At 44.2% G+C, this 26780-nt stretch overlaps 1 protein-coding gene across 2 annotated transcripts in view; it reads left to right on the top strand.

Annotated features, from left to right (window-relative positions):
- Window positions 1-26780, top strand: part of INTS9 (integrator complex subunit 9) — a 118948-nt gene that overhangs the window by 87141 nt on the left and 5027 nt on the right. For both annotated transcript variants that reach the window (XM_054499491.2, XM_063669390.1), the window contains 6 exons: window positions 20-131; window positions 2671-2851; window positions 10525-10585; window positions 17419-17590; window positions 20426-20550; window positions 23468-23635. In XM_054499491.2, the coding sequence (XP_054355466.1) occupies window positions 20-131; window positions 2671-2851; window positions 10525-10585; window positions 17419-17590; window positions 20426-20550; window positions 23468-23635 (819 nt within the window). The remainder of the gene's footprint in view (window positions 1-19; window positions 132-2670; window positions 2852-10524; window positions 10586-17418; window positions 17591-20425; window positions 20551-23467; window positions 23636-26780) is intronic.

Below are 26780 nucleotides of genomic sequence, written 5' to 3'. Positions count from 1 at the left end.
TTTCTGTGTTCTTTTTCAGCCCATGGACCAAGCTTCTCTCAAAAACAGCGATGTTCTTGTTCTGACAGGGCTTACCCAGATCCCCACTGCAAACCCAGATGGAATGGTGGGAGAGTTCTGCAGCAACCTAGGTGTGCAACCATCTCTCATCTTACGTTGGATGATCTATCTTGCATTTATTTTACAATAATAAATATAATATTTTACAATAATGGGGGAAGGAGTGCTTACAGGGTAGCAGTTGTCAAAGGAGGGAGGCAGTACATCTTTGCAAATAATAGCACAGAAAAGAGTGTTACACTTTGAACTCACAGAAGCAATACAGTGAACAGATATATATGTATGAATGTTTGTTTGTTTTTGAGACAGAGTCTTGCTCTGTCACCCAGGCTTGTGTGCAGTGGCATAATCTTGGCTTACTGCAACCTCTGTCTCCTGGGTTCAAGCAATTCTCCTGACTCAACCTCCTGAATAGCTGGGACTACAGGCGTGTGCCAACACATCCGGCTAATTTCTGTATTTTTTGTAGAGACAGGGTTTCACCATGTTGGCCAGGCTGGTCTGGAACTCCTGACCTCAGGCGATCCGTCCTCTTTGGCCTCCCAAAATGCTGGGATTTCAGGCGTGAGCCACAGCGCCCGGCCGAACAGGTATATTTTTTCCCCACTAATATTTGGTTGGTTTTATTTTTTCTTCTTTTGAGGAAAGGCTAAATTAAGAGAGGTATGGGGCATTTTCTACCTGGAAGAAATTTATTTTCCTTCGGATATAACTCACTAAATCTGGAAGTTCTGCCTCTCATTTAGACAAATAGGTTGGTTACTGTCTTAGTCAGTTTGAGCTGCCGTAACAAAATACTGCAGACATTAACTTCTCACAATTCTGGAGACTGGGAAGTCTGAGATCAGGGTGCCAGCATGGTCGTTTCTTGATGCAGATGACTGCCATCTTGCTGTGTCCTCGTGGAGAAGAGGGGAAGCTCTGGTGTCTCTTCCTCTTCTTCTTTTTTTTTGAGATGGAGTCTTGCTCTGTTGCCCAGGCTAGAGCGCAGTGGCACGATCTTGGCTCACTGCAACCTCCGCCTCCCAGGTTCAAGTGATTCTCCTGCCTCAGCCTCCCAAATAGCTGGGACTACAGGTGTGCACCACTGTGCCCGGCTAATTTTTGTATTTTTAGTACAGACAAGGTTTTACTGTGTTGACCAGGCTGGTCTCGAACTCCTGACCTCATGATCCATCTGCCTCGGCCTCCCAAAGTGCTGGGATTACAGGTGTGAGCCACCATGCCCGGCCTCTCCTCCTCTTCTTATGAGGGCATGAATCCCATCATGGGGCCTGCACCCTCATGACCTCATCTAAACCTAATCACTTCCCAAAGTCCCTGCCTCTCCGTACCATCACAGTGGGGGTTAGGCCTACAACATGAGAATCGTGTGGGGGACACACACATTCAGTCCGTAACAGCTATCAAAGAGGTATTAATGAGCTCAGACCTTCAGCTCCAGCAACTTTAAGTGATACTACTTCTGCTCTAGGAAGAAGAAGTGGTTATCTTATATTTACATGGAAGGCACTGTTTTTAGAAATTAAACTTAGCCATGCTAATAAACATAGTCTGTTTTTGTTCTTTGATACCAATCCAAAGGTAATTTATTTGTACCTTAGAAAAATAATTGGACTAATCTCAAATAGAGTCTTGGTTTGTATGTTTATAATCTAGAATCATAGACTCAAAGAACTTTAGGCTTGAAAGGAACCTTACATTTAATTCAGTCTACCAAAGTGGGGTCCACTAACCGCCTTCCTTAAGACCAATGGGATTACTTATTAAAAATGCAAATTTGGGGGCCATACCTTAGACCTAGTAAGTCAGAATCTCTGGGGAAAGGAGACATCCAGAAGAAAAGTTGTATTTTCAACATATTCTCTGGCATTTTCCACGCAAACTAAAGCTTGAAAATTACTGATCTCATTCATTGTTTTCATGTAACTGATGCAGAAACTGAGGCCAAGAAAGGTTGTAATGGCTTTCCTGTGGTCCTGTGGGTTGGGACAAAGGTAGGATTTGAGCCAGGCTCTTGAGCTATGACCAGCGATGTTGATTTTCTCCACTGTACCCTACTCTAGTACCATACTCTAGCAATAGCAAGTCCACCAGCCCTCAAGTTACAGTATCTAGGTAAGCCTAAGTACTTAAAGTATAGGGGATTTTCCTGCAGACAAACGTTAATGAAAGAAAATACTACTAACTCCTGCAGACAAACGTTAGCCAAACAGAAAAACTTGGCCTATTTTCTTATAGGTCATTCAGCCATGGTCAGAGACTGAACAGAGACAAATCCAGCAAATTTTTGAGCAGGATCTAAAACAGGAAGGAGCTTGGAGGCTCTGTCCTGAAGCTCAGCTGCCATTGGTAAAAACCCAAACCCCTAATCACATGCTCTATTCCCAGGGTCCTAGATTAGACAATGATGAGAAAATCAGTATCAGCCTGTAGCATCCCCTGCTTTGATGTGTTCTTCAAAAGAAGCAGCTTATTAGACATGTGAGTAAATCGTAAAAACAGAAGTAGGAAAACAAGTGCAAATCTTATTTTACAAGTTACAGTCTATCTTTATAACACTGCCCTTTTGATACAATATTTTTTCTCCTCTGGCATCCACTTTTCTAGCTCTGACAGTCCGGAATGGAGGAAACGTGTTGGTTCCCTGCTACCCTTCTGGAGTGATCTATGACCTCCTGGAGTGCCTGTATCAGTACATCGACTCAGCCGGGCTCTCTAGCGTCCCCCTCTACTTCATCTCCCCTGTGGCCAACAGTTCACTGGAGTTTTCCCAGATCTTTGCTGAGTGGTATGTCAGTGGTTTTTTTCTATGAATTTTATTTGATTCAGGACATTCAAGCAGTAAGAATAAAAATAATCGTATTTTTTCTCACATTACTATGGAAATTTCATTTTGTTGTTTTTCTGTCTAAGATTGCATTATTAAAAGCCAAATCTGTTGCATTGCTAAGTTTAGAAAAATAGTTGTCAAAGACGGAAGAATGCAAGGCAGAGACTTACCTTAGCCCAGCACTTTCAAAACTGGTAACAAAAATCTTATATACTTATCACATGTCACCCTCTGCCTGTTACTAGGTGAAATAACATTCTAAAAGTTAAAAAAAATTTTCAAGCCCAAGCTCATGTTGTCTAAAATGTATAGTGCCAAATCTGAGAAGAAAAACTAGATTTTTAAAAATTGCAATAGTATGATATTTGACAAAATTTTATTACATTAGAAAATTGATCAAATCCTAGAGTTGGCAAAATATGAAACAATACGAAATTAGTGAGCCTTTTTAGAGTTATTTAGATGCATGTTTGAATGTAACTCACCTGACCAAAAATAAAAGGAGAAGTGGGAAATAACTTTTACAGTATCCCCAATGGTGCCTTAGAATGGTGCTTCCCAAACGTTCCAGGACTGTGACACAGGCAGTCTAGGCTGCATTTAATCCCTTTTAGTCATGAGGTAGCCAGATAGACACAGCATGTACTGAGTTTCTAATTAAAAAGGAATTTGTACATCATCTTCTCGTGATATATTCAGTTACGCTGCCCCCAACCCTTGCCTTTGTAAAGTACTTTTTTCATTCCCTTCTGTGGTCTTTTTTTCCCCTCTGTGTTTAGACTCATACAGGCGTCTCTATCCCATGTACAAATTATTCTCCTTTGTCACTTTTTTTTTTTTTTTTTTTGAGACGGAGTCTTGCTCTGTCACCCAGTCTGGAGCACAGTGGCACAATCTCCGCTCACTGCAACCTCCGCCTCCTGGGTTCAAGCAATTCTCCTGCCTCAGCCTCCCAAGTAGCTGGGATTACAGGCACCCGCCACCATGCCCGGCTAATTTTTATATTCTTAGTAGGGACGGGGTTTCACTGTGCTGGTCAGCTGGTCTCGAACTCCTGACCTCAGGTGATCCGCCTGCCTTGGCCTCCCAAAGTGCTGGGATTAACAGGAGTGAGCCACTGCGCCCGGCCCTTTGTCACTTTTTGTTGGTACCCGGTGAATTTTATCCTTTGTCCACAGGGTCTCCTTTTTCCCAACAGAGGAAGGTCATCTTGAGTAATGAGCAGTCTACCCTCAGTATCACTTGCACATTTAATCAGTGTGCTCTGAATTTCTGCTTCCAAATCCTTAATAAAAATACTGAAGAAGATACTCCCCGGGCCAGCCCTGTGGGCTTCTGTGGTTGGATCCCAGCAGGGTGTGCACTCTTCAAGTCCAGTTTTCACCCACCACATATGTTTTATGTTGTTGGAATATTTTATTCGACAGAAGCCGGGAATACAAAAATGAGATGAGGTTTTTTGTGTTTCTGGTTTTTAGATATTTGTTAGTTTCTAATATACATGTAATATGTGTTTACCATAGGAAAAAAATTAAAATTACAGAAAACAGTAAAAAAAAAACTGACCCCGGCCAGGCACAGTGGCTCACACCTATAATCCCAGCAGTTTAGGAGGCTGAGGCAGGTGGATCACCTGAGGTCAGGAGTTTGAGACCTGTCTGGCCAACACAGTGAAACCCCATCTCTTCTAAAATACAAAAATTAGCCAGGCATGGTGGTGGTGCATGCCTGTAATCCCAGCTACCTGGGAGGCTGAGGCAGGAGAACTGCTTGAATCTGGGAGGCAGAGGTTGCAGTGAGCCGAGATCACGCCACTGTACTCCAGCCTGGGCAACAAAGTAAGACTTCATCTCAAAAAAAAAAAAAAAAAACTGACCCCATCATCCTGCTATCCAGAAATAACTCACCACTCTTAGCATTCTGATGTATTTCTTCGACCTATATCAGTATCATACTGAATGTTTAATATTGAATCCTGCTTTTAAAAATTAAATATTAGATTAAAGCATTATCACATCTTTAAGAACATAAATTTTACATGACTACATTATTACATCATTTGTACATCATTTATATATGGTATGATTTGGTTAACTATTTCTTGCTAGATGGAAGGGCTTTTCCCAGTTTTTTTGCTTTTCGTAATAAATGTTCAGTTAATATCATTTTCTGTGTATATGATGACATCTTTTGCTTTAGGTAAATTACTAAAAGTAGAATTACTGGAATAAAGGGTATAAATATTTTTTAATGTTTACTATCTGAATCTAAATTGCTTTCCAGGAAGATTTTTCTATAAATTGTTCTCTTTTTGCCCATTTACTTATTAGAGGTTTTGTACGTCTCTCATACATTTATTCAAACTCCTTCTATATGTATTAAGGATATATTTATGTAGACTTTTTTCTCATTTTGGCACATTTTTGTCTTTTTTTTTTTCCATTTTTAAAATAATAAACTTACTACTTTGGAATGATTTTAGATTTACAGAAAAGTACACAGATAGTACAGAGGGTTCCCATATACCTCTTACTCGGTTTCCCCTAATGTTAATGTCTCACGTGGCCATGTTCATTAGTCCAAATTTTTAAAATAACAGTACTTTTTTTTTTTTTTTTAAGACGGAGTCTTGCCCTTGTCTCTTTTTGCTGAGGCTGGAGTGCAATGGTGCGATTTGGCTCACTGCAACCTCTGCCTCCTGGGTTCAAGCAATTCTGCCTCAGCCTCCTGAGTAGCTGGGATTACAGGTGCCCGCCACCATGCCCAGCTAATTTTTGTATTTTTAGTAGAGATGGGGTTTCACCATGTTGGCCAGGGTGGTCTCAAACTCCTGACCTCAGGTGATCCACCCGCCTCGGCCTCCCAAAGTGCTGGGATTACAGGCGTGAGCCACTGCGCCCACCCTTAAATAACATTAGTACGTTATTATTAACTCTGAATCTTTATTCTGATTGCACCAGTTTTTCCACAAATTTTTTTTGTTGTTTTTGTTCAGGATCCAATCCAGGGTAACACATTGCATTTAGGCCTTTGATTTTTTTGTTTTTTTTTTTTGCAAGAATTTTTTTTAGTTTTTTATACTGATAGTTTTAGTCTCTTTTGCAGTTTCTTTTGTTGATACTATGTTTAGAAAATTCTTGCCTCTATAGGTGTCACATGGCTAAACATACTTTCTTTCAGTTTTATTGTAGCTTCTTTCTTTCTTTTTTTACATCACCCCTTAACTATTTTATCTGGAATTTGTTTTAGTATATAGTATGAAGAGAAGCATTAATTTCATTCTTTCCCAATTAGTCAAGTACTTACCTGTCCAAGTACTATTTATTGAGTAATGTTAACTTTTTCAGCTGATTTGTGTTAATGCCGTATGCCAGACTTTCATATGTACTAGGTTTTGTTTCTAGACTATCCTGATTGAGTGATCCATTCATTCTTTGGCCAACGTGATGCTAATATATTTTAATAACTGCAGCCTCACTTATAATTGTACTCTGTGGTAAAGTACATTTCTCCATTATTTTTCTTAGAATTCTTGGAGCTACTTTTGCTTACTTATTTTTGTGGAAGAATTGTGGAATCACTGTATCAGTTTTCAGACTATCTTTTTGAGTCCACAAAACCTATAAATTACAGTTTGCAGTTTTCCCATGCTGAGACATGGGATGTGTGTCTGTCTTTTAAGCTTTTCAAATACTCCTCCCGTAGACTCTTAAACTCAGTGATCATATTATTCTTGTTTCCATCGATAGTTTTACTCAAATCCATAAACCTTTAAGTGCCAAAGCACTGAGGATACAAAGAGATCCCTGACCTTGAGGAATCTATACCATGAAGGAAGAGGCAGCTGTGTAAACCTCTTACCACTCGGAAATAATCTGATGGAGATATATACACACATACCCATGCACATACCTACATGTATCTGTATGGTATTCGGAGAGGGGGGTGGGTGGTGACCCCGTTTGGGGGTTTAAGAAAGGCATTCTGGAAGGAGGTGCTCCTGAAGAATGACCAAGAATCAGCCAGACAGAAACACTATTTAAGGATGAGTTGGGTGGTCTGCCTGGGGTGATGTGTGGGTGGAGAGGATAACACAGGCCAAGACATAGATGGGAAGTTTTAATGGTTTGGTTTGTTCAGAGAACTATCCATAGTTCTTTATTGTTACAGTATGAAGTTCAGGGTGGGGAGTGGCAGGGTATGAGGCTAGAGGGATCCTGTCCATGGTGGGGATTCATTGCAGGATTCTAAGCAGGAAATGAACATGATTATATGTGCATTTTATATAGAGCCTTCTGCATTTATGTGAAGTTTGTTGGGAGGTGGTGGGAGGGGGTGCAACTGAAGTACAAGACAAAGAGTCTTTGCAGAGGTCGAGGGACAGAAGACTCCAGTCTCTACCATCCTGGAGGAAAGCAAGGCAGGAACCGATTTGAGAGGCGATTAGGAAATACAATGGGCAGGACTTACTGGTTACTTGATACAGAAAAGATAGCAATCAAGATTGACACCGCAATTTCTAGTGTAGTAGATCGTGTTGACCCTAAACAAAATAGGTTCTACAAAGGAAGGGTGGGTTCATACAGCAAGCGTGGTTAGCTTAGTTTGGTTTTGTCCCTGAGGGCATTGACGGTACCTGAGGCAGGGGATGTGCAGGTGAAACTTGTCCAATCCAAAGATCTGAGAAGCCCAGCCTGGAGTCACAGGTTGGGGTGTCCTCAGCGTTGAGGTAGTTGAGTGGCTGGGATTGCCACAAGAATGAATAGGATTGTCTGAGGAGAGGATTTCAGGTTAGAAGAACAGGCAGTGGGGAAAGGATAGACTTAAGTAATGCCTGCATTTTTGGGGTCGTTAGATAACAAATATTTAGGAAAAGTGTGAAGACAAACAGTTAAAGAAGTAGAAAGAGGCCGATCAGGGTGGCTCACACCTGTAATCCCAGCACTTTAGGAGGCCGAGGCGGGAGGATTGCTTGAGGCCAGGAGTTTGAGATCAGCCTGAGCAACATAGCAAGACCTCATTTCCACAAAAGATTAAAATAGTAGCAGGGTATGGTGGTGCAGGTCCATAGTTCCAGCTACTCGGGAGGCTGAGGCAGGAGGATTTCTTGAGCCTGGGAGATTTCTCTGTGTTTCTGTTTCACTGTGCTGTTCTCTTTCATGCAGCCTTGCTGTAAAGCACCCTTTTTCCCTAAATAAGGAACTCAGTTACCAAAATGGATAACTGCTAGCTCCAGACTTGCATTAACTTAGCAAGTCCCAGCCCCCCACGCCAGGACCACCACAGGCCTGTTCTGAGGGTTTGGCTTCCTCTCCTCTTTGGTGTTCTGAACAGGTGCTTCACAGCCTGGCTGCTCTGTGCTCAGCCTCAGGCCCGGCCTGCTGTTCCCTGCCACTCTGGTTCCCTGGCTCTGTGCTTCCCGTTCTCAGGGGTTCTGCTCTGGCTTCTACATGGTCCTGCTTTGATGTCTGCAGAAGCCCAGCCCCTTGCTATCCAGTGTCTGCCCTTGCTCCGAGCTAAGGGGCTTGGTTGTTTGGGTTGGTTTTGTTTTTGCAGGGGATGGAGATGGGAGGGAATAGCTCTTGAAAGACCTCTCTGATCTTTTGTGGGGTTTGGAGTGTTGGTTCGTTGGTTGGTTTTTGAGACAGGCTCTCACTCTGTCGCCCAGGCTGGAGTGCAGTAGCACGATCACGGCTCACTGAAGCCTCAACCTCCTGGTCTCAAGCGATCCTCCCACCTCAGCCTCCTGAGTACCTGGGACTACAGGTGTCACCATCATGCCCAGCTAATTTTTGTACAGACAAGGTTTCATCTCGTCTGAACCCATGAACTCCTGGGTTCAAGTAATCTGCCCACCTTGGCCTTCCAGAGTGGTGGGATTACAGGCCTGAGCCACAGTGCCTGGCTCTGATCCTTTGTTGAACAAGCAGTGGAAGAGTGTGCGGTACCTGAGGTCTGGCCATCAGGGAGCAGGAGGGTCTGTCACATTCCCAATTAGAGATGATCCTAGAAGTGGCATTTATTCTTTATTCTTCCTGATAATCTGGTATACACAGATCTCCTTTTGAACTCTAGCAGCTATCCCCAGAAGAAGCAAACTCTTAATCAGGTCCTTCAGCCTCTGTCTTAGAAAGGGGGTGGGTCCCTATCTACTGTGCCTGCATGAGGATTCTGGAGCAGAGCATGAAGGATCTGTTAGCAGAACTGGCCTAAGTGTTATATAGGTGGGCTTCACAATCTCTAATCATATTGTAGTCTCTTCTGTATCCCTAATCTCTGCCTTTAATGCATGTAGGATAATGTCCTTTGGAACAATCAAAATAAGTTTAGAACCAAGCTCTTATATTTGTCTCCCTGAGCTAGAAATAAAGAGAGAACTAGTGTCTATTTAGATAATATAAGGTAACCCTCCAAAAGCATCTTGCTCTTCCATATTTATATCTTCCAAGTAGGGTATAAAGTGATGTTTTTTTTTAAACCAAACTTAAACGAAACTAAGGGTAGGAAAAATTAGATACAATGTATTAATAGAAAATCCAAGCCCTGAAGTCCTGAGCTCCTCCCCTCAAAGTAGTGACTTTTTTTTAAATGTCAAACCTGCACAAAACCCACATATATTGATTTATCAACTGTAAACTTTTTGCCACATTTGCTTTATCCAGACATCTCAGTATTATAAAGTCATAACTGACTAGGAAAAAGCAAATGTAAATTACCAAAAACATTCACAGTGTCTCTAGCCTGTGATCCTTCGTTCTTCTCTAGTTGGAGTTAGCAATGCTGCTGTTAAAAAGAGTGCGAGGGCCAGGTACAGTGGCTCACGCCTGTAATCTCAGCACTTTGGGAGGCCAAGGCGGGCGAATCACCTGAGGTCAGCAGTTTGAGACCAGCCTGGCCAACATGGTGAAACCCCGTCTCTACTAAAAATACAAAAATTCGCCGAGTGTGGTGGCGGGTGCCTGTAATCCCAGCTACTTGGGAGGCTTTGACAGGAGAACCGCTCGAACCCAGGAGGTGGAGGTTGCAGTGAGCCGAGATCGCACCGTTGCACTCCAGCTGGGCAACAAGAGCAAAACTCTGTCTCAAAAAAAAAAAGTGCATGGACAAAAACAGAAGCCATGTCTCAAGGTGTAGATCACTTTCTTTGTGAAATTGACCACAACTAAATGCAATATGATATCATGGATTGGATCCTGGAACAGAAAAGGGACACGATTGGAAAAACTAGTGAAATCTGAATGAAGTCTGGAGTTTAGTTGATTGTCATGTCCTGATGTTAATTTCTTAGTTGACGACTGTGCCAGTTATATCAGATGTTAACTCTGCGGACATAGGGTGAAGGGGCCATGGGAACTCTATACTGTCTTTGCAGCTTTTCTTTAAATCTAAAATTATTCCAAAATAACAAGTTTATGTTTTAAGAAAAAATGTATTGAGAAATTCTAAAGTTTAAAAAAATACAAGATACATCTCTTCTCTGTAGGCACTGGATTTCATTCACAGTGAAATTCACTGGCAGGAAATTTTTAAATAAACTTCAGTATTTAATATTTGCACTGCTGCCACTAGGTGGCAACAGATGCCACCGTATGCTCTTCCTCTCATGCTGATGTGTTTTTCCTCTTTAATAGGCTTTGTCACAACAAACAGAGTAAGGTGTATCTTCCAGAACCACCTTTTCCTCATGCAGAGGTAAGAAAACAAAATCACTGGGACATGGAAAGGAAGCAATGTGAATAACCTGATGCAGATGCAGAAAGCAGGTCGTTAGATAAAATAGATTGCTATGTAAACCTGTAGACCCCTTTGCCTCCCAAGTCAGACACAGGGAAGTATTTTAACTCAAGCTTCACTTGCTTTCCTCCTGTTAACACTTTCTATTGCACACGTGGAGCAGCCCTTCCCCGAAATGTTGGGGACCACAGAATTGTTTCAGACTTGGGATTCGGGAATATACTTACTGGTTTGAGCATCCCAAATTTGAAAGTCTGAAATCAAAATGCTCCAATGAGCATTTCCTTTGAGCATCATGTTGGTGCCCAAAAAATTCAGATTCTGGAACATTTTGGATTAGGGATGCTCAGCCTGTACCATGTTCATGCAATTCATAGCCTGCTTCTGTTCTACTGACCGCATGATGAATGGTATTTTGATACATACTACTACCTTTTTAAATTGGGTTTATGTATTGTCAGAGTGTTCTTTCCAGTTACGTCAGTCATATATGTACATTTTTAATGATGAAAATAACATTTCAGTTCAAAAAATAAAAGGCTACTTCCTCCCTCACAGAACAAATGGGTGTTTTCTATATAGCTGAATACCCAGCTTTGTTGTCAGGTTCTTTTCACCCAAGGGTATATTATGAATGTTTTTCTGTGTCTCATGTTATTATTGCTCTACTACAATGAAGCTAACAGACAATAGTTACTCCTCATTTTTGGTTATATTTTCACTCAAAGATTCTCTAAATTGGTATCACCACCTTAGAAAACTGACAGTATCGGCCGGGCGCGGTGGCTCATGCCTGTAATCCCAGCACTTTGGGAGGCCGAGGCGGGTGGATCACGAGGTCAGGAGATCGAGACCATCCTGGCTAACACAGTGAAACCCCATCTCTACTAAAAATACAAAAAATTAGCCAGGCGTGGTGGCGGGCGCCTGTAGTCCCAGCTACTCGGGAGGCTGAGGCAGGAGAATGGCGTGAACCCAGGAGGCGGAGCTTGCAGTGAACTGAGATCACGCCACTGCACTCTAGTCTGGGTGACAGAGTGAGACTCCGTCTCAAAAAAAAAAAAAAAAAGAAAACTGACAGTATCTGCTAAAGCTGAACAATGTACTCTATGCCTCCACAGTTTTGTTCCTAAAGTATACATCGAACAGAAATGCATAGAGATGTTACCAAAAGACACACACACAAATCTAGGATTTGGTCAGGTGTGGTGGCTCACACCTATAATCCCAACAGTTTGGGAGGCTGAAGTGGGAGGATCACTGGAGGCCAGGAATTTGAGACCAACCTTGACATCATGGCAAAACCCTGTCTCTACAAAAAAATACAAAAAATTAGCCGGGTGTGGTGGCACATGCCTGTAGTTCTAGCTACCCTAGAGGCTGGGGTGGGAGGATAACCTGAGCCGAGGGAGTTCCAGGCTGCTGCAGTGAACTGCAATCGTGCTACTTACTGCACACCAGTCTGGGTGACAGAGTAAGACCCTGTCTCAAAAAAAAAATCTAAAATTTTTGGTAATAGTACTGAAATATACTAAAATTCCCATGAACAATAGCATGGATTTTGTGGTATACTCACACAGTCCCTTACATCACTGTGAACAAATAAGCTCCAATTATATGCAGTGTAGATAAACTTCACAAACATAATGTGAGTGAAAGATCCAGATATAAAAGAGTAGATATGGATGATTTTATTTATATAAAAGTTCAAAAACACAGTAAACTGATCTGTGGTATTAGATGCCAGTGTGGTAGCGATCCTGGAGGGGAGGGGACAGTAGTGACAGGAAGGGGGCAAAGAGGGATTTCTGAGGAGCTAGTAATGCTTTATTTCTTAATGTACATGTGTTCACCTTGTAAAAAATCCATCAAGGTGTAGAGAGTTAGATATAAGGGAAGAGTGAAGGCTGGAATGAATCCTGTGCTGTTGGATAGAATTGATGGTGTTGGTGTGAACTCCTGTTTTCAATATATGTAGATAGACACAGAAAGAAATCCACTTGTGCGTGTGTGTGTATACATGTGTCTGTGCACATACGTATCTTCCAGCTCTGGCCACAGAGAGGGCCTGGGAGCAGTGACATGCCACTAACTGAGGAACACATTTAGCTCCCAGATATTGGTTTCTAGATACCATTCTCCACTAAAAGGAACCAGGCCTCTTTGGAAAATACAAGATGAGGCTGTAAGATCTTGCTGTATGCTCAGAGAATGATGGGGACATGTCAGAAGCCACATCTGAGATCACTGGAACATCAAAATAAATAATGCTAGTAATGAATATAATCCACTGAATAACAGAAACTCCCGCATCCATAGTGAGGTAACTGAGTATGTAGGCAAGAGGGGAAAGTTCTTCCAACAGTAAACTCACATAATTAATGTAGGAAAGAACCTTAGAATTAGAAAATCAGCATTTGGCAGCCACCACAGTAGTAATTTATTCCTGCAAGAAACACCAGTGGGTGCTAAAACCAGTGGGTGAAAATTTTATGAAGAACTAGATCATTTATAGTCCCAAAAAGTATGTCCCCACAAAAGTCATGTTTATTACAAAGAGAAATAGTAACTGGAGTTTGAACAAACTTGACATATATGCAATCAACGTTAACATCACCAGTAATTGGACTAATTGACATTGCGTGGCTCTTAACGCAAATTATTGAGAAAGCCGCATGATTCTGTGATCTTGCTGCTAAAAATGCCTCACCTGAATCTAATGAGCATTCAGACCCAAGTTGAGGATGCTCAACAAAATAACTGACCTGTACCCTTTGAGAATGTCAGAGACCTAGAGGACAAGGGAAGACTGAGGAACTGCTGAGAGAATGAAGAGATGTGACAGAGAGATGTACTCCATGGCCATGGGCTGGATCTGGAAATGGAAGAAGAAAGATCTAGTTTGTTTGCTGTTAGGAGCATTGATAACAGTTGGTAAAGTCTGAATTGGGTGTGTAGATGAGAGGGGGCAGTGTTGTGTCACTGTTCATTTCCTGCTTTTGGTGGTTGTACTATGTTATAATACATTCATGTTAACTGCGATTATCTCCCCACACTCATTTCTTTGATTGTCATATTTACAACCCCTCCTCAACTAAGGCAGATAGACTGTTTTTACTTAAAGCATGTCAGTGCAGATAGATATGTTTAGGGATTTAGTTGTTTTGTTTTACAGTTAACTATTTAACACGTATTTCAACAAATGTCCTGCTAATTAGTTTAAATGTAATTGCTGTTTTCATATTGTAAAGGATAGGTCTTTTATGAACCAGGATGCCAAGTAGAAGGTTTTGAAGAAGTTATTTTTTGGTCCCTGTAGTCTGAATAGTATTTTAGCAGCCAGGGTTTTTGCAAGCTGTGTCAATGCCATAGTGAAACACAGGCTAGAAATATTATAAAAATGTCAGAAAATTAAGTGTGGCAAAATATCTTGTGGTGGACTTGCTCTTGAATGTCTGTTTTGCTTCCTTTGCAGTCAGCCTTGCTGTAGAGCTTGTTTTCTAGGAGTGTGATTGCATTCTCACTCACGCACCTGTCACAGATGACCTGGTGCCATTTAGAGTTAGGAATGTGAGTAGACTGTGGTTGTACCATGAGGGTTCCTCAGGTGCACTTGTCATTGTTAGGGCATGAGGGAGTCAATCCTTGGTATTGTTACCATTGCCCATGAGAAACGATGGTTCCGCCCTTAGTACTGGTAACAAATTACTGTTCAGAATTCCTGCCCCACAGCTTCATTTCCACTGGTCAAATGCAGTAAGTTGGCTAGAAAGGTAGATCCAATTGGCAAAAAATGATGAATTTATCTTAGTTTCTGTGCATTGATCAGTAGAGCTACAGGAACTATAGATAATGCTTAAAAGTGACTTAAGTGTGCACAGACCTGCTGCTATTCTTAGAATCACATTCACCTTGACATCTCTGGATACAATAGACCCCTTTTGACAGCCGCTCACCCATTTAACTGAGACAACTAATGATTTTGGCCATATAGTTTATAAAAAGAATGTCAGTTCAACTTGCAGACTACCTGGAAGGAAAGTGGGAATTCGATGTTTGCTCCCGCTTTACTATTCATATTCCATCCAAGCATGCGACAGCTGATGAAGATCTCCGGGATGGTGTTAGTGTCTTCCTAATACAACCAGGTCTCTTTAATTAAAGATGAGGTCTTCAAGGTGAAGAGAGTTTGGCTTCTGTTTGGGGTATGTCCCATTCTGGCCACATCCCCACCCTTAGGGTGACTTCATTTGCACTTCAAGGTGTTGCCCAGGGCCCTCTCATGCACAACGTGTGGCCACAGGATTGAGCCTATCACAGGCCATTGCTTTATCCATGAAACAGCCTCCCAGAGCAGTGCTTCCTTTGCCCTTGTTGATATTTAGGGTCTGTGAAGTCTGGGTGTCTACCCTCTGGATGCTGGGGTGGGGCAAGGAGGCCTGGGCAGCAGGCACAGTGTCTGAGACGTTACAAGATGCCATCTAGTCATAACTGTCTTTGCTGTTGCCTTGAATGGGCCTGACACTGGGAGATGATTGTCAAGTGTTGTGCTGCAGGGGAGACTCTTGGTTCAAAACGTACACTTGAAAGAAAGCTTTGAAGCTGTGGGGCACCTGCTTCTTTTTTTTTTTTTTTTTTTGAGATGGAGTCTCACTCTGTCACCCAGGCTGGAGTGCAGTGGCGCGATCTCGGCTCACTGCAAGCTCCGCCTCCCAGGTTCACGCCATTCTCCTGCCTCAGCCTCCCAAGTAACTGGGACTACAGGTGCCCGCCACCAGGCCCAGCTAATTTTTTGTATTTTTAGTAGAGACAGGGTTTCACCGTGTTAGCCAGGATGGTCTCAATCTCCTGACCTTGTGATCTGCCCACCTGAGCATCCCAAAGTGCTGTTTTTTTTTTTTTTTAAATTTGTGGGTTTTTTTAGTGACAGGGTCTCAGTCACCCACGCTGGAATACAACGTTGCAATCATAGCTTACTGCAACCTTAAACTCCTGGGCTCTAGCCACAGTATCCAACAACTTTTTTATTTTTTGTAGAGACAGGGTATTGTTTTGTTGCCCAGCCTGGTCTCAAACTTCTGGGCTCAAGCAATCCTCTTGTCTCGGTCTCCCACAGTGCTGGAATTACAGGCGTAATCCATTGTGCCTGGCCCGTTTCTTAATATAACTGTCTGTGTTACCAGGACATCACATTTCTAAAAGCCAATTTGATCTTTGTCGTGCATGTGTGTGTGCGTGTATGTGTGCATGTGTGCACACACATCCACATGCTGTACACATTCAGAGAAGCTTCTCTAGTAGCAAACAACAGAAATGATCCCTGAAAGCACAGTCTTTGGTCTTGGTCCTTATTCAGTTGCTGCAGTAGCTTAACACAGCTCTAGCTTTGCAGGAGGAGGTCCTGTACTGGCAAACAGTGTTTCTGGCGTGACGGATGTGGTTACTGTCACCAGGACTTGGTGATTCACTAGTGTTGGGAAAGTCACTTGTACTTCAAACAAGAAGTGATAATGAGAACTTCAGGCCTGGCGTGGGGTATCAGGCAGCTTATAAAGGAAGAGTCCAGCTAAATCAGGCCATAACAATCTGAATAAGTTTCCAGGAAGTATGTCAGTATTACCAGAAAGACTTGACTTGCCCATGTGTTCCACAAATCACATTCTGGGTAAAAACTATTTTAATAAGATTCACTTGTATTTTTTTAAATTAATAAGTGTTACTTTTCACAGCAGTTTTAGGTTCATGGCAATCATATGCCCCTGCCCACACACGTAGTTGCCCACTGCACCATCCCACACCAGAGAGGTGCATTTGCTACAGCCGATGAACCCACATTGACACGCCACTCTCGCCCAAAGCCCAGAGTTTACATTAGGGGTTACCTTGGCATTGTGCTTTCTATGGTTTTGGACAAATGAACAGTGACCTGGATCCACCATGACATCATCACACAGAGTAGCTTCCTCACTCTGCAAATCCTCTGTGCTCGGCCTGTTCATTTCACCCTCCACGAATCCCTGGTGACCGCTGAGCCTTTTACTATCTGTATAGTTTTGCCTTTTCCAGAATGTCATACAGTTGGAATCATAGGGGCCTTGCCTTTTCGGAGTGGCGCCCTTCACTTAGGAATAGGTTCCTTCATGTCTTTTCATAGCTTGGCAGCTCATTTTTTTTCAGTGCTGAATAGTATTCCATTGTCTGGATGCATCACAGTTTTATCATTCACCTGCTGAAGGACACATCTTGGTTGTTTCCAAGTTTTAGCAATTAGGACATTCATGTGCAGGTTTCTTGTGGACATAATTTTTCAAAATATCTTTCAAAGTGGCTGTATCATTTTGCATTCCCACCAGCAGTGAATGAGAGTCCTTGTTCTTCCATATCCTTGTCAGCATTTGGTGCTGTCAGTGTTCTGGATTTTGGCCATTTTATTATAACAGGTGTATAGTGGTATCTCATCATTTTAATTTGCAGTTTCCTAATGACATACGGTGTGGAGCATTTTTTCATATGCTCATTTGCCATCTCTCTTCTCTGATGAGGTGTCTGTTTAGGTTTTTTGCCCACTTTTTAATAGGGCTGTTCATTTCTTTTTGCTGAGGTTTCGGAGTTCATAGATTCTGGGTCACAGTCCTCTCTCAGGTGTGACTTTTGCAGGTATTTTCTCCCAATCCATGGCTTGTCTTCTTTGTTGGTATTTTAGATCCAGTCCCACTCACCCTCCCGTACTTTGGTTCCCCCTTCAGCCTGGGCAGGCTCACATCTCTTTGTATTTTTTCTATATTTTCCAGCTCATTCAGACCAATAAGCTGAAGCACTACCCCAGCATCCACGGAGACTTCAGCAACGACTTCAGACAGCCCTGTGTGGTGTTCACCGGGCACCCTTCCCTCCGCTTCGGGGACGTGGTCCACTTCATGGAGCTCTGGGGAAAATCTAGTCTCAACACCGTCATATTCACGGGTAAGTGAAAAAAATAAAGAAACAAATTGGTTCTCTCCACTGAGGCCATGAGTGAATGCACCTACAAGGTAGAGACCCAGGGAAGGAGTTTGCAGTGAGACATAAATACTGTAGGTACCAAAGAATGAAGAAACCGCAGAGAAAGAGTGAAGCAGCGTGTGCCATTGGACAGCTGGGCATCCAGCGAGGCCTTCATGCCTGTGTTTTCAGATTTCTCCAAGACAGAATCCTGCCGAGTGCTTTTTGCTAGGATATCATCAGCCATTTCAAGAAGTGCAGTGATTCAGTAACGGTCTTGTTTTACCTGTTAGGAATTGTTTACAGAGGTAGATCTTTCTCTTCTGATTGTGGTTTACTCTAACTATGGATTTTCTTCTGGAGACAAATCCCTTAGGGGAAAGAATTCCTTTGATAAGGTCAAGTAAAGTGTTTACATAGATAATCACTGTATCATTTTATCAGTGTAGCACGCCCAGCCCTTTGAATGCTAGGTCTTTTCTGCTTATCTCTGATGGGGGATATCTTGGAAATTATGCACAGATCTTTTTTTTTTTTTTTTAGCTCATCAGTCGTCATTAGTGTATTTTATGTGTGGCACAAGATAGTTCTTCTTCCAGTGTGGCCCAAAGAAGCCAAAAGCTTGGATACCCATGGGTTAGGGTCTTCAGTCGGCCTTGGGTTTTAGAAATCTTACAGGCTATGAAGAAAAAAGAAAAGAAAAAAAAAAAAAACACCTTGATTTGAAATCTGGCCGAGCTTGCAGCGACCTCAGCCAATTCACCAGCAAGCATGACTGTCCCCATGGTAAATGGGACTGTCAGTAGCTACCTCTGTGGGTCACTCTGGGCACCAGGCACAGCACCCGGCACATGGCGGCTGTTGGGAAAGTGTCGTCACCAGCTCCCTTCCTAGCTTTAGGAGCTGGGAGTCCAGTTACACCAGAAGCACAGGGGTCAGGAATGCTTCGGCCCTTCCCCCAGATTTTATTTGTGACCTAGAGGCCACCAGGAACACGCCTGTGGTCAAACCAAGTTGGGTTTATTGCCTCATTTCAGCAAGGGGAACACACACCGTGGATAAAAGCAAGGTAAAAAGACCTTGTAGGACTCAGGCTGGTATTCGGTGATGCGCGGGTGTTCGCGGAGGTGAGGCGTCACCCTGTATGGGGTGGTGTCAGGATGCAGGGTCATTCTGCGATGGGTTTCTTAACTCATTCTTATCTAGAACACAGGAAGAATGGAGCCGGCATAGCGGGAAGTTTGCTTATGCTGTGGTCAGGACAGTTCTGTGTTCCGTGTTCAGGATGATTACAGAGGGGTCTTGTCTTTGGCCGGATCCATCATTGTCAGACAAGGTGTTGGTGTTCCAGGAAGTTGCATTCACACAGCAGGAGGACACACGGCTTTGCTGTGGGTGCCAGGCCGGCTCTTGCTGATACCAGGCCAGGCAGAAAGTGTCAGGCGAGGCCCCGGTCACCAGGACTGCTTTCCTCTTCTCAGGCCCGCTTTGGGCTAAAGGTGGAGGAAGTTGGGCCACAAGATATTGATTCACAACACCCAGAACTTCATAGCTGCCAAGATTTCATTAATCAGGAGGTTGTCCAGAGAATGTCCTACATAGTGAGGCTGAGGTTGGTGTCTCCTGCTCCTGCTGCTGAGTGGTGACTCGACATTTGACATGACAGTGGTGACAGCATCTACACAGCACCGTAGGTAACCTGGCTTTAGTACAAATGTTACTTCAGCTAAAAGGAAACCAGGACTATGTGATTTCCCATGACAACTCTGGATAATGGGTTTGCATTTAAACTGGTTTATGGGGCTTCCAGGGCAGAAGTTGTGTCTGGGAGAGGTTGGGGCCACCTTTTTTTATTGTTTTGTGACTTCTGGATACATGAAAAGGGGGTCAGTATTCTCAGAGAAGCACGATCCACTGGAATGGGCATTTACGTACATGGCAGCTCTGCCAGTTTGTCCTGACAACAGTGGAGACGTCTGTGTGTCTGGTGTGCCTAAGCCAGGGTCCCTCGTCGCTGGGCACAGACTGTGCTGGGAATCAAAGCGTCACATCAGTTAGGACCGAGCGAGGTCTTCTAGCTCAAGGCGGGCAGCTCCCTCAAGTTGGGAGAATGTTCCCTGCCAAGCAGGCTGCAGCAGCCCTCAGCAGACAGGCTGAGCAGAGGGCGAGGACTCTTCCCGGTCAGAGGGGCTGGGCCTGCTGGGGGGCATCACAGTCTCAGTCTACAGACCATTCACGGGCCTGGCGGCGGGGCCGTGCGCTTGTCTTCCGGGTGCATCTCACACCTGGGCGTTAACTCGGAGCTGATTCTAGGTTCCTGGGGTCTGTGCCAGGCCTCTCCACTGTGAAGTCACTGTTTTTCTCATTGTATTAAATCAGTACCTTGTGGGGGACTCCTTGAAACTATATATATATTCTGTTCTCCCTCAAAATGGTATCTAATATTTTTAGCATTTATTGATGATTCTCATCTGAATAAGTAGTGAACTGTAATGGTTGCCAAATGGTGGTTTTGGTTTTTATTTCATCGTTTCTTGGCATTTCGTTGTAAAAAGAGCTTTCTTTTCTCCCCCACATACGTATTTCTCCCTCATTTACCTCATCTGCCTCTGCTGAAGCTTGGAGCCCACCCACAGGGTCCATCCCAGCCTGCCCCTCCTTCCACGGGGCCCCTTTGACCTCCGTCCCCCGCGTGTGCTTCCTGGCTCCCTCCTGACCCCCTGACTGTCTGTGGGCCCTCAGCGCCCCAGTCGCCGTCTGGCTCGGCAGCTCCTGTGTAGTCTGCATTGTAAGATTTCTTTCTTGTACTTTCCCTAGAACCAGACTTCTCCTACCTGGAAGCCCTGGCTCCTTACCAGCCGCTGGCCATGAAATGCATCTACTGCCCCATCGACACCCGGCTGAACTTCATCCAGGTGTCAAAGCTGCTTAAAGAAGTGCAGGTAATGAAGGACACTGCTCGTGCCTTCACATAGTCATGTCACCTTGGTGTGGCTCATGCTTGTGTGGGGTGAGGGGAGAGAGATCTAGCTGCGTTTGATTCTTGTCTTCAGTTCTCATGCATCTGCAGGATGCTGGGACACATGCCAGCCCCCCTCCACACTGAAAAGGAGTGGTCTTTACACCCTGACCGCAGTTTCCATTCTAAAGAAATCAGATGTGGAAGGGAAAGAAAACCATCTGTGTCCACTTAAAAGCAAACCCTCTCTTGCGATAGTTTACTGAGAATGATGATTTCCAATTTCATCCATGTCCCTACAAAGGACATGAACTCATCATTTTTTTATGGCTGCATAGTATTCCATGGTGTATATGTGCCACATTTTCTTAATCCAGTCTATCATTTTTGGACATTTGGGTTGGTTCCAAGTCTTTGCTATTGTGAATAATGCTGCAATAAACATACGTGTGCATGTGTCTTTATAGCAGCATGATTTATAGTCCTTTGGGTATATACCCAGTAATGGGATGGCTGGGTCTAATGGAATTTCTAGTTCTAGATCCCTGAGGAATCGCCACACTGACTTCCACAAGGGTTGAACTAGTTTACAGTCCCACCAACAGTGTAAAAGTGTTCCTATTTCTCCACATCCTCTCCAGCACCTGTTGTTTCCTGACTTTTTAATGATTGCCATTCTAACTGGTGTGAGATGGTATCTCATTGTGGTTTTGATTTGCATTTCTCTGATGGCCAGTGATGGTGAGCATTTTTTCATGTGTTTTTTGGCTGCATAAATGTCTTCTTTTGAGAAGTGTCTGTTCATGAACAGACACTTTTTGATGGGGTTGTTTGTTTTTTTCTTGTAAATTTGTTTGACTTCATTGTAGATTCTGGATATTAGCCCTTTGTCAGATGAGTAGGTTGCAAAAATTTTTTCTCATTCATAGGTGGGAATTGAACAATGAGAACACATGGACACAGGAAGGGGATCATCACACTCTGGGGACTGTTGTGGGGTGGGGGGAGGGGGGAGGGATAGCATTGGGAGATAAACCTAATGCTAGATGACAAGTTAGTGGGTGCAGTGCACCAGCATGGCACATGTATACATATGTAACTAACCTGCACATTGCGCACATGTACCCTAAAACCTAAAGTATAATAATAATAATAATAATAAAAAAAGCAAACCCTCTCACCCTTGCCAAAAAAAAGATCATTCTAGAAACATACTCACCAAGCTGAGACAGTTTAACTGAAACACGTACTGGGGCCGTGTCGCATGTGTAGGCTGGTACCACAAACAGTGCTGTTGGGTTTGGGTTTTGTGGTAGTTTTTGGTCATTTGTTTCACTTCGCATTTTCTGCCCTGGAGAAAGGGAAGAAGTAGCTGGGGTGCAGTGTAGACCAGGAGAATCCGCGCACAGGAGCAGCGCATAGCAGGAAGGCAGGGCCACGGAACCACTGTGCTGGCTCAGCCACTGCTCGCTGGGTTTCTGGCTCTTGAGAGTCAGGAGAAGAACTGGAATTAGCAAGGAGCCACTGTGCTGGCTCAGCCACTGCTCGCTGGGTTTCTGGCTCTTGAGAGTCAGGAGAGGAACTGGAATTAGCAAGGAGGACAGCTGACACCGGCGAGGAAGAGCTCTCCCTTTCCACTCCCTGGTGTTCCCAGGAGTGAGATGATGGCCGAGGGTCCCAGCACAGCACCTTCAACCTCAGGATGAGAGAGGCCCTTTCACAAAACTCTAAGGCAGGGGAACAAGAAACAGAGAAAGCCGGAGAACCCCAGGAGAGCCCCAAGAGCGGATTCTGGTGATTATTAATGTTCTTGCCCAATGAAGAAAGAATATTGGCACTCTCTAGGCATGATGAGAGCAGACAGCAAACGTGGGGCCTGTCTGCAATGGTTCGCTACCCCGCTGTATGCTCATCCACATGTTAGAAGCAGCGGTGAAGGGCGTGTTGCTTTTCATTATTAACTTCAAATCCCAGAACCTAAACCAGCTCTTGACCCCCCTCTGTCAGGTGCTAATCGTGGAAACTGGAGGCCACCTGGTCTCCACTTTACATGAGGAAAACCTGGGAGAAGCCATCAGGCTGCAGCTGTGGCATGAGATGCTTTGAGACAGGTCAAGAAGAGGAGCAAAGGGCAGTTTGGAGGAGAAAAGTATTAGCCCTAAGGAACAGGTGCTTCTGGAAGCTCAGCCCGGTCAGCCTGGTGGAAAGCCGAATTCAGGGCTTTGTCCAAGGTCTTAAGTAGAAGCAGGCACGACACAGTGCCCCTGTGGGCTGCCAGCATTTCTTTTCACTTGGGTGATATTTGTGCAAAATAAAAATTAGTTTACTAATCTTTTTTTCTCAAGATAAGAAAAAGAGACATTTTGTTTAAAAAAAAAAAAAATTCTGTCTCTGCTTCTTAGTTGTACACGGTGAGCACATGACCCGAGCAGTGCCCATTGCCTAATACCAGTTGACCTGCAGATCCGGCAGAAACTCCAAACCCACAGTGCCAGCCCGGCACGAAAAGCTACTGTTCTTGGTAATCAGCCAAGAGCTTATAATAGCAGGCATGTGGGAATGTTAGAGAAAGACCGTGCCCCGAGGAAGCCCAGAGACCGCTGGGAGCAGACACATGGAAGTTACCATGAAACTTATGTAAACAGTAAAAAAGATAAAACAAATTAAGCTGAGGCAGTTTAGGGGTTTCCTCTGCCCCAGTTTAGGGATTCTTCTGCCCCAGTGCCTTCACGTTCCCTCTCCTGTCTACGGTTCATTGGGCTTGAGAGGATGAAAGTTCACCTTGACCTGGAAGTGGTGAGCCTGTGATGGCGGGGAGTGGATCGGGGTCAGGAACGGGCCTTCCGCAGGGACCACTGTACTTCACACCTCCTTTCTCACCTGTCCCATTGGTTCCTCAGCCCCTGCACGTGGTGTGTCCCGAGCAGTACACCCAGCCGCCCCCAGCCCAGTCCCACAGGATGGACCTCATGATCGACTGCCAGCCCCCCGCCATGTCCTATCGGCGGGCCGAGGTTCTCGCCCTGCCCTTCAAACGTCGGTATGAGAAGATCGAGATCATGCCAGAGGTGAGCTGTTCTCCTTCCTAGGGTTAAACTAGAGCTTTCCACAGAGGCTCTTGGAGATCGTGCAGGGGTGGCCTTCTTTTGGATTTATGTCAAGTATGAGTGAACCAGCCTGGGCGCAGTAGGTCACGCCTGTAATCCCAGCACTTGGGGAGGCCAAGGTGGGCGGATCACTTGAGGTCAGGAGTTCGAGACCAGCCTGGCCAACCCAGCCCAGCCAACATGGCGAAACCCCATCTCTACTAAAAACGCAAAAAAAAGTAGCCAAGTGTGGTGGCACGCATCTGTAATCCCAGCTACTTGGGAGGCTGAAGCCTGAGAATCACTTGAACCAGGAGGTGGAGGTTGCAGTGAGCTGAGATCACACCACTGCACTCCAGCCTGGGCAACAGAGTGAGACTCCAAGTATGAATGAACAAAGAACATGGACCCTTAACCAAGTAACCAGGAAGAGGGGGGATTTTCAGGGCCTTCTTGTTTTTCAAGTAATAAAATAACAGCTGTTAGTCAGGACTGCTCCTTACCTAGCATTCAGCAGTGTGACCCCTGGGCCACATCACGGGTCAGAGCCCTGGGGAGTGGAGATGCTGACACCCGCTCTGTCCCTAAATACCATAGGGTGGTGACTTTTCTCTTCCTTCCTGCACCTCAGTTATGAGTGAGTGTCAGAGTTCGCTGAATTCAGAGGTAGATGGGGGAGATAACAGGAACCAAAAAATAAGGATTGTAAACTGGGTTATTTATATCCTCTTGAGCATACTTGCAGGTTTTGGTCTATCAAAGTCTAACTATTTTATAGGTCTGTGAACTCTTAGCTTCAGTTTTAGCAGGGAAAGAGCCAAAGCATGCTGTCCATGTGGAACAGCTGTGGCACGCTGCGCTTGGGCCGCTCCTCTGAGAGGGAGACAGAGGGACGCGGCCTCTCCTGAAAGACGGCGTTGAGGACGGTTGGAGGCTACCTCTGGCTTCCTTTCACCTCTTGAGGCAACTTGAATGTGTTTTCAACAGACAGGAAAAAGAAATATAAAAACTTATTGTTAAAACCAGTGTGCCCAAACTTCTTTTGGAGTTTGAGGTTCAGAAATGGCTTCCAGACCTTGGGTTGGAGGTCTCCGCTCCTGAATGTGACTCATTTCCATGAGCCTGGAGAGGCTGCTAGGGACCACCAGGTGCCATCTTTATGGTTGTTTAATGTTTAATATGTTTTTATCATTTTGTTATGATTTTGTTTTTCACTTTCTCTGGATGTCTCTGGATTGTTTTTGTCTGGTATTTTACAGGGGCTGGGATTGATGGCCTTGGTTTAGATTTCAACTCTCTAAGCCAGCATTCCTTAAACCTTTTGGTCTCAGACATCCTTACAAATAGAACTCCAAAGAGGTTTTGTTTATGTGGGTTATGTCTATTGATGTTTGCTATATGAGAAATTAAAACTAAGACATTTTAAAAATATTCATTTAAGAATAATACAAACCTATTATATGTTAACATAACTAAGGGATAAAGACAAAAGCAAAAATCAGTCCCAGTGCCAGGGATAAATGTTAAGATTTTGATGTATTTGCCTTGTCTCTTCACTGTGTGTGTGCCTACTGGAATCACACCTCATACACTGTCTTTTTCACTTAACAGTAAGTACATTATATCATTTAAGATATTTCGGCCAGGCATGGTAGCTCACGCCTGTAATCCTAGCACTTTGGGAGGCCGAGGCGGGTGGACCATAAGGTCAGGAGTTCAAGACTAGCCTGGCCAAGATGGTGAAACCCCATCTCTACTAAAAAAAATTAGCTGGGCGTGGTGTCACGCACCTGTAATCTCAGCTACTTGGGAGGCTGTGGCAGAGAATTGCTTGAACGGGGAGGCAGAGGTTGCAGTAAGCCAAGATCGTGCCACCGCACTCCTACCTGGATGACAGAGTGAGACTCTGTCTCAAAATATATATATATATTTCAGCTGGGCACAGTGGCTCACACCTGTAAACCCCAGCACTTGGGAGGCTGAGGCGGGGGTAATAAACCCCAGCACTTGGGAGGCTGAGGCGGGGGTGAATCACTGAAGGTCAGGAGTTCAACACCAGCTTGGCCAATATGATGAAACCTTGTCTCTAATAAAAAGACAAAAATTAGCCACAGGCGTGGTGGCAGGCACCTGTAATCGCAGCTACTCGGGAGGCTGAGGTTGCAGTGAGCCAAAATCGCACCACTGCACTCCAGCCTGGGCAACATAGTGAGACTCCGTCTCAAGAAAAAAAGATATTTCAAAAGCTTCAGCTTTAATGGTTGCATAATGGTCTGTCATAATTTAACAGTTCCTTTTTTCATAGATTTTTTTTTTTTTTTTTGAGACGGAGTCTCACTCTGTCGCCCAGGCTGTAGTGCAGTGGCGCAATCTTGGCTCACTGCAAGCTCTGCCTCCCGGGTTCACGCCATTCTCCTGCCTCAGCCTCCCTAGTATCTGGGACCACAGGCACCCGCCACCACGCCCAGCTAATTTTTTGTATTTTTAGTAGAGACGAGGTTTCATCGTGTTAGCCAGGATGGTCTCGATCTCTTGACCTCGTGATCAGCCCGCCTCGGCCTCCCAGAGTGCTGGGATTATAGGCGTGAGCCACTGCACCCGGCCCCTTTTTTCATAGATTTTCATTTCTGGTTTTTCTGTGTTATAAATAACACTTTTAGGAGCATCCTTTTACATAAACCTTTGTCCATATATGTTTATTTCCATAAGAAAATTTTCTGAAATTAGAATTTCTGGGTCAAAGATTATGAACATCCCTTTCTGGCTCGAGGCTATATATTGCCAGCTTGTCCTCTAGAATGAGTGCAATAGTTTATACTCCCACAGCAGAGCTGGAGACAGCTCTTATTTCTGCCTCCTTGCTAATATTGGATGTTGTCCTTTTTTAGTTATTTTCCAATTTTATTCAAGTCTTTTTCAGTTATATAAGTATACACTGATACCTAATTTTAAATTGTATGTCTTTTTTTTTTTTTTTTTTTTGAGTCAGAGTCTCGCTCTGTCGCCCAGGCTGGAGTGCAGTGGCATGATCTCGGCTCACTGCAAGTGCTGCCTCCTTAGTTCACGCCATTCTCCTGCCTCAGCCTTCCGAGTATCTGGGACTACAGGCAGCCGCCACCACACCCAG

This window comes from Pongo pygmaeus, chromosome 7 (assembly GCF_028885625.2).
Source record: "Pongo pygmaeus isolate AG05252 chromosome 7, NHGRI_mPonPyg2-v2.0_pri, whole genome shotgun sequence".
Taxonomy (NCBI): domain Eukaryota; kingdom Metazoa; phylum Chordata; class Mammalia; order Primates; family Hominidae; genus Pongo; species Pongo pygmaeus.
The sequence above is the reverse complement of the archived record's forward strand: the minus strand, read 5'-3'. Positions and strand labels throughout refer to the sequence as shown.